This window comes from Zingiber officinale, chromosome 7A (genome assembly GCF_018446385.1).
Source record: "Zingiber officinale cultivar Zhangliang chromosome 7A, Zo_v1.1, whole genome shotgun sequence".
Classification (NCBI taxonomy): Eukaryota; Viridiplantae; Streptophyta; class Magnoliopsida; order Zingiberales; family Zingiberaceae; genus Zingiber; species Zingiber officinale.
In genome coordinates, this window is record NC_055998.1 from 93,930,845 (window position 1) to 93,944,261 (window position 13,417).

At 41.8% G+C, this 13,417-nt stretch overlaps 2 protein-coding genes across 2 annotated transcripts; both read left to right on the forward strand.

The window, feature by feature from the left end:
* The first annotated feature begins 5,620 nt into the window (after nucleotides 1-5,620).
* LOC121999529 (F-box/LRR-repeat protein At3g48880-like) lies at nucleotides 5,621-7,554 on the forward strand. Its single transcript, XM_042554198.1, has 3 exons — nucleotides 5,621-5,634; nucleotides 6,655-6,969; nucleotides 7,053-7,554. Exons 1-3 carry the CDS (start codon nucleotides 5,621-5,623, stop codon nucleotides 7,552-7,554), a joined length of 831 nt encoding a protein of 276 aa, XP_042410132.1.
* Nucleotides 7,555-8,239: 685 nt separating this feature from the next.
* LOC121999530 (BTB/POZ domain-containing protein At5g48800-like) lies at nucleotides 8,240-8,913 on the forward strand. Its single transcript, XM_042554199.1, has 2 exons — nucleotides 8,240-8,248; nucleotides 8,299-8,913. Exons 1-2 carry the CDS (start codon nucleotides 8,240-8,242, stop codon nucleotides 8,911-8,913), a joined length of 624 nt encoding a protein of 207 aa, XP_042410133.1.
* The last annotated feature ends 4,504 nt before the right edge of the window (nucleotides 8,914-13,417 follow it).

Genomic DNA, 13,417 nt, shown 5'->3' on the forward strand with positions numbered 1-13,417 from the left:
CATGTGCGATCCACAGCTCTGGGCATAAACTTCCAGCAACGAACACACTCTGTGACTATGGATCAAGAAACGACCGTGAGGTGAATTGAGGTAAGGTGTAGAGGAAGTCATTTCTTTTGTTATAGCGTACACATAATTGGAGCTAGGAAAGGATAAGAAATGAACAGTATAGAAATTTATTTAAGTCTAAGTTGTTATGAGTAAATGGAATTAGGTTTATGTTATCTGTTAATTAGGGTTTGCCCTATTTTTAGTGTTAGAGATTTTTATTTAGCTATTTCATTGGATATTAGCTAAATAAAAATGTATATATTGGTGATACAGGACTTTGATGCGAGACGAGTATCTCGACGTCGAATTTGGATCAGTTTGGACTTTTCGATTGGAGGCGGGTAGTTTAACTTTATGTCATTTGATATGCATAGTAGTGTTTTTAACAAATAGCAATAATTATATTTCTTATATGCTTCGGTTGGTCACTACCTAATCTGTTACATGCTTGTTTGTTTATTTGCATGTTAGTACCTATCTGATTATACATGCTTATAGGGGTAGTGACACAACCATGTTTTTATTTTGTTCAGGACCTAGGTTTTTTATTCCTTACCTGACTTGTGTACCTTAGATCTTCGGATATGAATTATTGATACTAGGGTACACATTTTATATATATATGGATTGGTTCAGGATATTTTCATGCTTAGTGTCATGCACCATTCTCATGATTGCATGCTGTGCGATAGTCTTCTCCATTATTGTTGAGCACATCGCTAGTTTCATCTCTGTCAGTGCTCCGCTGGTCCGCTCATGGGTAGCGTGACGCAACGAGGTAGCACGTCAGATTTGCTCGGTGGTGCTCCGTTGGGACGCTCATGGGTAGTGGACTGCAGCATGGTAGCACGCCGAGATCCCTCCCCGTCATCGTGCACCGGGTGTTGAGAGCATTGCACTCCCCCACTTATGATTTGGAGTAGGAGGATAGGTGTACTCCGACAGCATCCCATCCAGTAGGTCACTCATCAGGAGTAGTGACGGCAGAGTACACGGTTGTCACAGCCCTACCCACTCGGTCTCACCATCGTGTGTGAGATGGCTGACTGGCGTCAGGGGTGACCAGGACCAGCATTGTCATCATACGCATTGATGCATATATATTGCTTGTGTTTGCTGCATTTATTTGCTGCATTTGGATGGATGCATATGTTTGACATGTATACAGGATTTTGATACCTCTCGGTCTGGCAACCTTGTTATACTTATTCCCAGGTCCTAGTTAGTATAGTTTTCTCCTGTTTGATTCAGTTGCATTTATCCTTCTTGTATCAGGAGACTGTACGCATGATTAGTGCTGGTTGTTATTTTTTTTATTATGCATATCAGTTGTTACCTGCTGAGTGTTGGACTCACACCCTTCTCCATTGCTATTTTCAGGTTGATGCTGTCCAGAGAGTTCCAGTCACCAGTCCCCTGCAGACCACGAGGACGTTTGTTGGTCTTTTGGTTTTTCTCCTTTATTAGACTTGTGCTGTTTTGATACATCTTGACTTGTATCAGTTTACTATATGGATATTGTCGATGACTTTCATTCGAATTTGTTTTACTGCATGTCTGCCTAGACGGTAGAAGAGGTGAGTAGATTTATTCTGTCAGATTTGTGCTTTATGGGTGTAGTGGAGTAGGAAATATGTTTTGAACTTTATGGGTGTAGTTGAGTAGGGTTATTTTTGAGTCTTCTTATCATTGCTTTAGTTGTTCACTATTAAACTGCGTGGATGTTTGGATGTGTGTTATGTTTTATTATTATAATTATTCCGACCGTGTTGGTCGATGTATATGTGGCCCTGGAGGCAGTGTATAGAAGTTTCAGATTGTCAGTCGTACAGGGGAGATGTTGCCGAAATTTCTTCAGACAGGGACTCCCTCGGGGCGTGACAATTTATTTGGTATCATAGCCAGGTTGGCGATACTTATTTGATTTTCGTGTTACGGATTTTTGAGATTTAGCTAATACCAATTTATTGGTATCAGAGTGGGTTATGATACCTACTTATGGTCTTCTAGATTTTTGGAGTTAGCCCGAGTTTACTAGTAAACTTGGGTATTTATTTCGGAATAGCACGGATTTCCATTATGTTATGTTTCGGACTTCCATTTCGAATTTATATGGATTTTTGGTGATTTTCTCATTCGGAATTTTGAGGTAAAATGGGGACTGGACAGCGACGGAACATCTCCAGACGGCAAATAGGTAAACGGGTAATTATATAATTTTTGATACTTGTAGTAATATCTGTGATATAACTTAACAGATAGGAGCAAATCTACTCACGCAGCTGCGTCGAGACGTGGTGCTGGACGGCCACATACGAGGACCTTGGGATCTCTGGACTTGCCAAAGATGCCTACTGGTGTTGAGCCTGTCAGTCAGGGACAAACTCAGGATATTGCGAGCGCATTGGGCTCTCTGACCCCGATGACTTTTTTTTAAAGGTGCCAACCTCGGCTGCACCCGTGGTACCAGCCTCTACCGGATCTACGGTACCACCACCGGCGTACCCAGCGCCACCGCCACCTGGACCTACCATGTACCCGGCAACAGCGACACCCGCACCACCGATAAATTTACTCTGGTTAGATCGGTCAATAGAAGACTGATTTACACTTGTCGACTTGGGTTGTCGTAGATCGATTTACCTTAGTTTCTTGTGGAGGATTAATATACGTTTGTTAGATTTAGATATTCGATGACCGATTCATTTTTTGGGTTGGTCCGATCAGCAGAGGATCGACTTACTCTAATTATAGAGATGCTGATCTTTGGGGTTATTCGTGCTTAGTTGGATATTTTGAGCACATGTGAGTACAAGGCTTATACCGACGTGGAAAGGACTAGAATAACCGTATAGCATTGTCGGCTCGACTAGTTTTAGAGGATCGATGTATCATATTCCATGAAGACTTTGACCATGGACTGTATGTACCGGGTTGGATAACTTAGAAGGTAGCATAAGGAATGTTAGGTTGATTCGGTTAAATATGCTGATTATGTATATCTATGTGGTGTGTACATATGATTATTATGTGTTATAGGAGTTCTATGATAGACGGTCTAATTACATGTAGTGGGTGTATCCTTGTCCAGTTATGATTATTGTGGGTGTCTAGTAGATTATACCCTAGTGGTTAGGCATACGTGTCTGATTGGTTTATTGGAGGTATTTTGTCGATTTAATTTATGTTGTGGAATGTGCACATGTGTTAGAGTGTTTATTTGGAGGTATCTTATCGATTTAATTTGAGTTGTGATATGTGTAGATGTGTTCGATGTAATATTCGAGGTATCTTGTTGATTATATTAGTTCTGTGTGTACACTCGTGTCTATTATGATTTGTTGGAAGTATTATTTGATTATTCTCTTGGCATAGGTGTATATATATGTTAGGTGAATGTTGTTTGAGGTGTATTGTCGATTATACCTACGTTGATATATGCACACGGGTTCGGAATGTATTTTTGGAGTATGTATTTTTGGAGGTATCACGTTAATTTATATCTGTGTTATGAGTATGTTTGGTGTGTACTAATTGGAGGATTATGTCGATCATACCTATGTTGTGTGTGCACATGTGCCAGGTGTATTATGGGTAGCATTATGATGATTCTACCTATGTTGAGTGATTACAATATGTCATTTATAGTATTGCTCTGTCAACTAATTCTACTATTAGTGGGTGACCCACTACGATGTTGATAGAGTTGACGATGGATTTGATATGCTTACTGGATTGTGATACCCTTGGATGCCACGGTGATATGTGGTAGAGTGATCTCGTGCAATCTCTAGTTGGATAGTTAGATGTCTTGGTCACTTATGGGATGTTTGTGGTGGAGCATTGCTCCCACATATTTTAGATTGTTTGTGGTGGAGCGTTACTCCCACCTATTGTGGATTGCTTGTAGCGGAGTATTGCCCCCATATATATATTGTAGATGCATATTATGGATTTGGTTGTGGTAGAGCGTTGCTTCCATATATGTGGTATTTCCTGTGATGGAGCGTTGCTCTCACACTGGAGGATCTATTCTTTGGTGATTTATATTGTTGATGATTAGATTTCAGAGTTATTGTCAGAGATCTTATGGTTAGGAATGTCTTTAGTACGGACATTGTGAGTTCTTGATTTTACCATTAGAGCTTGCAGAGCTGTAGATGTTTTCAGGGACTCGATGATTTCTGGTATTTCTAGGATGTTTGGATCGGTTTCCATTGTCTTTGTTGACGATGTTGTGGTCTATTTCGAATATGGTCTATTTCAAATCTGGGGTGAGTCACGTACACCATCTTTCCATAGTTCTAGAGATGTTTCGACGAGAATATCTATATGTGAAGATCAGTAGTGCGTATTTGGATTGTCTTATGTGAGATGTTTGGGGCACACGGTCACCAGTAGGAGTATACCGTGGTTCCACAGGAGATAGAGGTTGTTACCATTGGGAGCAGCCGAAATCAGTGCAGGAGATCCGTAGTCCTTGGGACTGGCAGGATATTATAGACCTTTCGTCGAGGGTTTCTCCTGCATAGCTATGTCACTGACACGCCTGACCAGGAAAGGCGTGAAGTTCACATGGTTTGAGGATTGCGAGACCAGCTTTCAGGAGCTGAAGCGGAGATTGGTGTCGATTCCAGTTTTGGTTTTACCTTCTGGAGAGGACGGATTCGTGCTCTATACCGACGCGTCTCTTCAAGGTTTGGGCGCTGTTCTGATGCAGCACGGCAGGGTAGTCTCCTATGCTTCTCGACAGTTGAAGGAGCATGAGAAGAACTACCCAGTTCATGATCTGGAGTTAGCTGCCATCATCTTTACTTTGAAGATTTGGTAACATTATTTATACGACATTACATTTGAGATTCTCACTGATCATAAGAGTCTCAAATATATTTTCACCCAGAAGGAACTTAATCTCCGACAGAGGAGATGGATGGAGTTCCTGAAGGATTATGAATGTACCATTAGCTACCACTCGGGGAAAGCTAATGTGGTTGTCGATGCACTCAGCCAGAAGTCCAGAGGGACTTTAGCTTGCCACCGAGTTGTGGTCACGGACTTGATTCAAGGTTTCTCCAAGTTGGGCCTTCAGGAGCAGGGACAAATAGAGCAGGGTATTCTGGTTACCATGATTGCTCAGTCGTCGATCAGGACGAGGATCCGAGTGGCCCAGGCCGGTGATCAGCGTTTACAGTCCATTAACATCCCGCTAACTTCCGATCAACAGACTGAGTTTACCCGAGATGGACGGGTATTATATATTTTCGAGGCCGCTTATGCGTACCTCTATCTCACCCGGTCAGGGAGGAGCTACTTCAGTAGGCTCATCACTCCAGATTTGCTATCCACCCAGGCGGTACCCGTATGTATCGAGATTTGAGGCGTTCCTACTGGTGGAACGGTATGAAGAAAGACATCATGAAATTTATAGCTAGATGTCTTGTCTGTCAGCAGGTGAAGGCTGAACATCAGAGACCTGTCGATTTACTTCAGCGGATTCCTATTCCTGAGTGGAAATGGGAACACATTACTATGGACTTTGTGGTGGGATTGCCGAGGTCACGACAAGGCCATGACGCGATTTAGGTAATCGTTGATCGATTAACCAAATCCGCACACTTCTTACCGATCCAGAGGAAAGATTCCCTGGATCGATTGGCAGATCTGTATTGCCCGGAGATCATCAGATTACATGGTGTCCCTTTGACTATTATTTTGGACAGAGACCCCCGGTTCACATCTCATTTCTGGCAGAGTCTACAGCAGGCCTTGGGCACGCAGCTCCATGTCAGTACAGCTTTCCATCCGCAGACAGATGGACAGTCAGAGCGGACCATTCAGACTCTAGAGGACTTGCTTAGATCGTGTGTATTGGATTTCGGAGGCAGTTGGGAGGACCATTTTCCATTGGTAGAGTTCGCCTACAACAACAGCTTTCATTCGGCTATCCAGATGGCACCGTTTGAAGCGTTGTATGGTAGACCTTGTCGGGCACCCACCCTCTGGGATGAGGTTGGGGAGGCCCAACTGTTGGGACCTCATAGAGCTCAGCAGGAGGCAGAGTTGGTCCGTATTATCAGACGGAGGATGTCAGAGGCGCAGTACCGCCAGAAGAGTTTTGCTGATCGGAGACGCAGACCCCTGGAGTTCTCTATTGGTGACCATGTATTTCTACGAGTTTCACCCACGAAAGGGGTGAAGAGATTTGGCCTCAGAGGTAAGCTAGCTCCGCGATACATTGACCCTTTCCAGATCTTCACTACAAGAAAAACCCTCATAGACATCGGTGGAACAACAACGGTTTTAAGCAAAAACCGATGTCTTTGAGTATTTTACACCGATTTTTCTAAAAACTGGTGTCTATGAGCGCAGATTTTCGCTCATAGACATCGATTTTTTAGCTGGTGTCTATGAGCGCCTTTTTTTTTGTTAATAGACACCGGTTTTAACAGCGGTTTTTAAAACTCGGTGTTAATGAACCAAAAAAAAATAATTTAATTTTTTCACCGGCCAAAATTTACAACACTTCACAAAATTCCCTCCAAACCTAAACCAATATCGTGCCCCTTCTCTCAGCTTAAACCTAAACCTAAACCTAAACCTTAGCCTCATCTCCCTCTTCCCCTTCCACCGCCTCGCCCTCGGAGATCTCGCCGTCGCCGTCCCATTCGTCTGCAAGTCCTGGTACCGCGCCTCCCTCGACCCTAGCTGCTGGCGCCGCCTCAACTTCCGCTCCCTCGATTTCATGCCCTGGAGCCCTTTCTCCCGCGCCTTTGCGCTCCGCTACCACCTCCACTCCCTCCTCTCCTTCTCCGCCTTCCTCCGTTTCGCCCTCCACCATTCCCGCGGTGTCATCGACCAACTCGCCTTCCCCCTTTCCTCTGTCGTCTCCATCCACGACCTCGCCTATGCCTCTGTCAAGTGAGTCTACGCCTCCTTCTAGTTTCATCGCCCTCATCGCTCACTACCTGTTCGACGAATTTGCTCATCGATTATTAGCGCAGATGCCCGAGATTGAAGGCGCTGGCTTTGCCGGACAACCTGATGCTGGAGGATGACCTTCGAATCCCGGAGCTAGAGCGGCGGTGGAAGGATCTGGAGCATCTGGAGATGGAGACCAAGCCCTCCTCGTTCCTGGAGGCGGTCGCCGAGATCGGCCGTAACTGCCCGCGGTTTGTCGGGTTAAAGGTGCGCGGGCTAATCGGGCGCGAGGACGCCAAGGCCCTGGCGCGGTGCCTGCCGGAACTGAAGCACCTGGAGTTGAGCAAGTCCTACTTGACCAAGGACGAGCTGTTGGTGGTCATCGGCGGCTGCCGGAAGCTGGAAACGTTGACCGTAAAGGATTGCCTCGGATTCCAGGCGGACGACGAGATTCTGAAGCTGGTGTCGCGCATCGAGTGGTTCGAGCACGAGGGGTCGACGCTCGTATATTCTTACACCTGTTCGAACATTAGCAGTAGGTCCGCTTTACAGGTCTCTTTCTTTTTATCTACTTTAGATCCGTAATTCGTAGCCAAGAGGTTTGATGAGATTCATACTGTGAACTATAGAATTATCGAGGGTCACAGTTGGAACTGCACTTGAGTTTCTTTCTGTTCCCTCAGTCCCTAAACACGACCCTGTCTTCGCTTTCTCTTTATCTTGCAGTGTGTTTAGAGAAGGAGAAAGAGAGAGAGGATAAGTGAAGTGAAGTGAAGGGAGGAGGTCATGGGAGCTACGCCGGACACCTCTTTACTCTCTCCCCGGTTATGTGCACCGATCAGCAGGAGGTCATCCACTTCGACTTCACTTTCTTGTGATATCACGACTATCTTGTTCTTGCAATTGCCAAGGGATGATATAACAGATGATCAATTAATGTCAAATAAAGCACGCATTTAATGGCGTTTAATTGGTTTTGAAGGACATCTATTGCAAATGCTCTTTTCGTGAAAACCTCTTCTTTTTTTTTCCTGAAACTTGTTTCTTCTTCTCGCTTCAAATCTTTATGGTTCTTGATGGTTTCTTGAGATTATCCTATCGTTTTGCCTTTCTTTCTTTAATTTCAATGACAAAGAGAATAGCCAGTCTGATGACTTGGTATCGTTCTTAGCATCTTTAGAATTGTGACATCACTGCGTTTCCTCTATAAAGAAATGCCGTTTTGTTTTGTGTAGGATATTCTCGGACATTGCTGGGGATGTAACTATTTATGTGGATGGCCAATCGTTCCTATTGCACAGGCTATACATTCTTAAACTGGCTCTGCAGACATATCTTGATATTGTTTTTCATAACTTCCTTTTCAATTTTTGCATATTGTTGTCCAAGTTCCCTCTGGTTTCACGAAGTGGAAAAATCTGGAAAATGGTAGTTGAATCCAGGGAGCCAGACCTTTCCAGATTAGAGCTTCATGAGGTACCTGGGGGAGCTGAAGCAATTGAACTCGCCGCTAAGTTCTGTTACGGGACTAACTTCGAGATCACGGCGAGTAATGTTGCCCAACTTCGTTGCATTGCCGAGTATCTGGAAATGACTGAACAATATCAAGAACGCAACCTAATCGTCAGAGCAGAGGCGTTCTTAAACGAGGTTGTGTTTCAAAGCCTCGAAAAGTCCCTGGAAGTTTTATCTTCATCTAATGGTTTGTCTCCCATAGTCGACGAGGTCGGTATAGTGAATCGATGCATAGATGCAATCGCGATCAACGCTAGCAAGGAGCAATTGGTTTCTGGTTTAGCTCACTTAGAATGTGATAGCAGATCAGGAAAATTAATGATGCATTGTCAGGACTGGTGGGTGGAAGACCTTTCTGTGCTAAAAATTAATCTTTATCGACGAGTTATCGCTGCAATGAGGAGAGCTGGTGACTACGTATATTCTTGATGTTTATTTGTTCCCATTCTATAACCTCTGCTGGTTCTTAGGCAGTATTTTGTTACTTTCTCCTATAAACATGATGTCTTGAGTTTGTGAGTCAGTGATTATATGCAGCCTTAGCATTTCTTTATCTATGATCATATTTTTTCTCAGGTTTGTTGATAAGTCTGTGCATATGTTTGATCAACGTAACCTAACTTCTAGTGGTGTTGGTGCACCAGTACACAAACTTGATGGTCACAAGGTTGTTGTTCTCTATGTTCAGGCATGCTATATTACTATATTTTATTAGCATTGGAATACTTCTTAAATGCTATAACTTACTGTCCTTTTGACTTTATTCCAGTGGTTTCTTGACAAAGCATCAATTTTTAGAAGAGCTGCTGAGGATGGCTTCCTCAATATATGGGATTATGAAGGTATTTGTTTATCTATAATGAAGGTTTTGGAAAGTCATTTTCCCATATATTTTTTTGAAGCGAGTCTTTAAAGACAATAGAGGACCACACTCGTCTTCTATCCATGTGATGATACCATTCATGCTCAACACTAAAGGCATTTTTTTTGGTGAAATAAGCATCACTGCAATCTTCCATCGCCTCTATTGTCGGGGTTGTTAATTTTAATATAATTAACCTTTATCATGTTAATCGTGATGTGTTTGTCTTAATTATTTGGGCTTAACTATATGGATCTTATCTTTCCATTGAGCTATATGCAATATTTTATCACTCGGAATATTGAAATTAATTGATATTAGCTCTGAGTGTACAGCCTACATTAACTTTTTTGGATTTTTCAGGTTAAATTATTTATATCCTATCAAAAAAAATTATGAGGAGATAAATAAACAAATTTTACATTCCAACTTTTGCCAAAATCTATACTGACAATTTTATTTCCACAAATGGAATTAGGGCAGTATATTTCACTATATGCCCACATCAGGCTACATCAAAAGTTCATAAGTACTTGTTTGTGTTCTTGATTCAATGGGGGTTTTAATGCATTAGTGAATACAGTTTTTTTCCATTAGATATTGTCCTTTCTGATACTTTGGCTTTCATATGCCTTCTCTACACCTGTCAACATCCACACTTCCAATCAAAACTTGACACTCTTAATTTGATAGCATGTAAACGTTTACAAAAAGCATTAGATGTTTTGTTTCACAAGAGTGAAAACTAGTTGCTTCTACTTAATATGTACATGGTTTATGCATATGGCTTAGGTGAAAAGGAGAAAAGAACCCACACAAATTGGGACGAATTTAGCTCTAACATAGCATGTATAGTAGCTTAGGGATGAACTTAAGCAATTCACACAACATAAAACACATGAATTAAACAACCCATATTAATTGACCTACATCCCATTAAAGAAAATTTATATGTTGACTTAAGCAATCCTTATGCAACCATTAATGAGTGTAGCATTCTCTCATTTCATAAGCTTATATGGTTGCTTTATTTGCCTAAAATAAGTTACAAACCGAATGTTATGCTTTTGTTACAAACCAGATACTAGTTGGAGACTAAATGATTGCCTAAGAAGAAAGGAATTAGAGATTAGGAGCTATAGTAAGTAGAGTGGCTGGATAAGCTATCTTAAATGGTAACCTTAGGATTAAAGTATTGATTACATTTTTTTAACCTGCTCAACTTCCTCTAAATATCTAACACATTGATACTCGAATTTAACCTAACCTATTAAGATAAATGGGTAATCAAACCTAAAGGGTACCCATTACCATATTTAGCTATACCAATGAATTTCAAGTTCAACTAGAAGTAAGAGTGAGTGTCAATTTGCCTGTGGGTACCTCAAGAATAGGGAACTCTTTGTTTTTATGATTTAACCCCTCTTCATTATTTTACTCACCTCTTTTGTTTTCACCTATATTCATGTTTTTCATTAATCAGATAGAGACCCCTAACTACATTATTTAGGCTACAAGCTTGACCTCTACCACATGGCTATAGGGAGGAAATGATCATGTTGATCCCTAATCTTATCCCTAGCCGATCATTAAACATTAAATGTGTGGGAATTTACTAGAATCTACTCCTACATGAAGCAAATGAATAAAAACTACAAGTAAAGTTTACCTACCCTGTTATAACTTCAGAAGAACATGCTGAATTTTCCATGTATGCTGGCCTTTAATATAGAGGGCTACAAGAGGATTATATCTTAGGTCAAGACACTCCAAATCCATCATCAACCAAAGGGAAAATAGTTTCTACTTACTAGAGGATTGAATGGACCCAAAAGGAAGCTCTAACTTGCTGTTTTGGGTGCTGAACTAAGGAGGCAGCTGCCTTCTTGCCGCATTCCTTGCTGCTGTGGTTGGTAGCAGAAATCACAGAAAATAGGGGGCTTAGTGCAGGATATTCAGGATACCAAGATGGCATCAGAGGTAGTACAATAAATAGTATATCTCTTCATCAGAGGTAACTTTGTTCTTCTATGCTTCACTAGATTTGTTGTGTAGTTATATTTCTTTGTTCAACCATTATCATGCCTAGTAAGTTGTTGTATGATGCTGTCGGTTCTTATCAATCTGTACACTTGAATTAGAAGGAGCAAATTATCTATGTTATATTCTAAGCAGCATATACTAAGTGTCATATATGAAAGTTTTAGATTCTATGTTATATTCGTTATCTTGCACAGTAGCCTTTAAAAACTAAGTATTCTATTTTATTTGATACATGTACATATTTGTTTTAGTTATTTGACATATGGTGGATTTATGTGTTTTTACAGTTTACAAATCTCAAGTACTCCAGAGTTGAAATTGATGAAGTGCGGTTCGAGTGGGCTGAATGCATGCTAGATTACATTTGAAGTGTGGTTCTACCTTGATGTGTTAAAAGAATGTTCTACCTTGATTTTGATATCTATTAGCTAGCTTTTGATGTAAAAAGAATATTTGGGTATTTTATGGATATTGTTGTAAGAAGATTATTTATATAATTTGTAAATATTTGTGTATTTTATGGATATTATTGAATGAAGAATATTTGTATAATTTATGAATATTTGTGTATTTTTTTTTGTTATTGTCGGTTTTTCATTGTTTCGGAAATCAAATTTGTGCTGTTAAAAAATATACATATTACATCGGTTTTCCACCGCTGCAAAACCGGTGTTATTAACTAATATTGCATCGGTCATTTACCGCTGCCAAAACTGGTTTATTAATATACAATATTACATCGGTTTTACACCGTTGATGAAACGATGTCGTTAAGTGATACTACACCGGTTAATAACCGATTCGAAGACCAGTGTCGTTAAGTGATACTACACCAGATTTAACCCGATGTCTAAAATGGCAGACTTTTAACATCGGCTTCATAGACATCGGTCGAAAATGAAATAGACACCGGTGGAAAACCGATGTCTATGAAGGTTTTTGTTGTAGTGCTTGGAGAGGATTGGAGCAGTAGCTTACCAGCTGGCACTACCGCCGTCCCTAGCAGGTGTGCATGATGTATTCCACGTATCAATGCTGAGGAGATACATACTTGACCCGACACATGTTCTGACAGATATCTCAGTTCCCGTTCAGCCTGACATCACTTATGAGAAAGTTCTGGTACGGATTCTAGACCGGAAAGAGCGTCAACTGCGAAACAAGACTATCCGACTGGTTAATGTCTGATGGCAGCATCATTCGGACGAGGAGGCTACCTGGGAGCTCGAGGATACGATCCGAGCTCGATATCCCCATCTTTTCACTTGAGGTATGTGAGTTAATTATCGTTCAGCATTTATACTTTTTATTTGTTGTTAGTACTTGCTGATGGTAGATAACAAAATTTGGGGACCAAATTTTTATTAGTGGGGGAGAATGTAAAATACCAAAAAAAGGGCAGATAATAATAAGGGGAATTTTCTAGAATTTTTAGAAATTTTTATGGAATTTTTCGGAGCTCGTATGGACGAGTTTACGGAGATAAAAATGGGGTCGGGAAAAGTCTGTTTAGGCCACCCTATTTAAGCGAGTAAAAGTTATTTTTCTTTTCCTTTTTATTCTCTTTTTCTTTTATTATTATTCCTTTTCTCCGCCGACCCGTGCCGAGCCGTTTCCCGCGCCTTCTCCCCCTCGGGGTCGTTATTCCCTAACCGCAAGCGGGCGGTTTCCTTCTCCCTCGCATACAAAACCGTGGCCAAGGGAAGTCGCCCCTTTTCTCACCGATTATACCCTAGGTGCCGGCGTCGAGACCCCCTTCTCTTCCTCCTCGTCGATCGCCAGCCACTCCTCACCGTGCCCTAGTCTTCTCTTTTTGTGCCGCCACCAAAGCCGGCGCCACACGGAGCAGCGCCGCTCCTCCCTGTGCTCTAGTTCACCACCGCCGCACCACCCTCTTTGTCGCCTCTCGACCCGATCAGCGCCGTTTCTGCCGCGCCCCAGCCTTCCCTCCAGCCAACCATCATAGAGTTTTGGAGGGATTGGGAGGGGATCATCGGCCAACCACTAGGTGGTCGGAGGATATGGTCA

Excerpts from the sequence above, each read along its gene's own strand:
- LOC121999529 (XM_042554198.1), top strand. Across the intron at positions 6,970-7,052 it reads CTCGCCTATGCCTCTGTCAA|ATGCCCGAGATTGAAGGCGC; the intron begins GTGAGTCTACGC and ends TTATTAGCGCAG.